General features: G+C 39.0%; 1 protein-coding gene across 3 annotated transcripts in view; it reads right to left on the bottom strand.

Annotated features, from left to right (window-relative positions):
• The window catches only part of LOC126576183 (pyruvate dehydrogenase phosphatase regulatory subunit, mitochondrial), a 4007-nt gene continuing 3379 nt past the window's right edge, over positions 1 to 628 (bottom strand). For all 3 annotated transcript variants that reach the window (XM_050237350.1, XM_050237351.1, XM_050237349.1), the window contains exons 9-10: positions 451 to 628; positions 1 to 387 (exon numbers count right to left, since the gene is read on the bottom strand). The exon at positions 451 to 628 is cut by the window's right edge and continues 23 nt beyond it. In XM_050237350.1, coding sequence (XP_050093307.1) covers positions 148 to 387; positions 451 to 628 — 418 coding nt within the window. In that variant the 3' untranslated portion in view covers positions 1 to 147. The remainder of the gene's footprint in view (positions 388 to 450) is intronic.

Genomic DNA, 628 nt, shown 5'->3' on the forward strand with positions numbered 1-628 from the left:
TAGTTTTGGGATTTGCAAATAAATCCAATTGCAAATTTATTAAAAACTTATTTTCATTCACAACAACAAACTGTTAAATCATGTACTGAAACAATTGTAAAATAAAACAACACGACATTGCTGCCAATATTGACATCACATTATTATTCACTTGTTGGGTCTATATGCCAGCAGGTTGGTTTCATCAACCTTATCGCGAGTCGCTCTGTACGCTTCTCGTTCCTGATCCGGGTATTTCGTTGGCAAATTGGGTGAATGCAGATTTGCTTTAGCTGGATAACGGATTCCAGCTATTTCTACTTCGTAATCGCCGCTTAACACGTATTCGTTGGTTACAGGAAGCGCTCTACCATCAGGATGCAAGTTTTTTACGAATCCCAGGCATATCTAATAAGATACAGTTACTTGAGTACATCGTCAAATCGGGTCATAGTTAGTTATATTTTTAACCTGTTTTTTGAACGTAAACCCATATGCAGTTGTAGTTGTTTGTCCGCAATACACTCCATCACGGTAGATTGGTTCACCACCCCAGCTCCACAAATCGACATCTGGGTCGTGATCATTAATCAATAGTTGTATATACATTCTCTCGACGCCTTTTTCTCGCTGTTGCAGTAACGCATCC

This window comes from Anopheles aquasalis, chromosome 3 (genome assembly GCF_943734665.1).
Source record: "Anopheles aquasalis chromosome 3, idAnoAquaMG_Q_19, whole genome shotgun sequence".
Classification (NCBI taxonomy): domain Eukaryota; kingdom Metazoa; phylum Arthropoda; class Insecta; order Diptera; family Culicidae; genus Anopheles; species Anopheles aquasalis.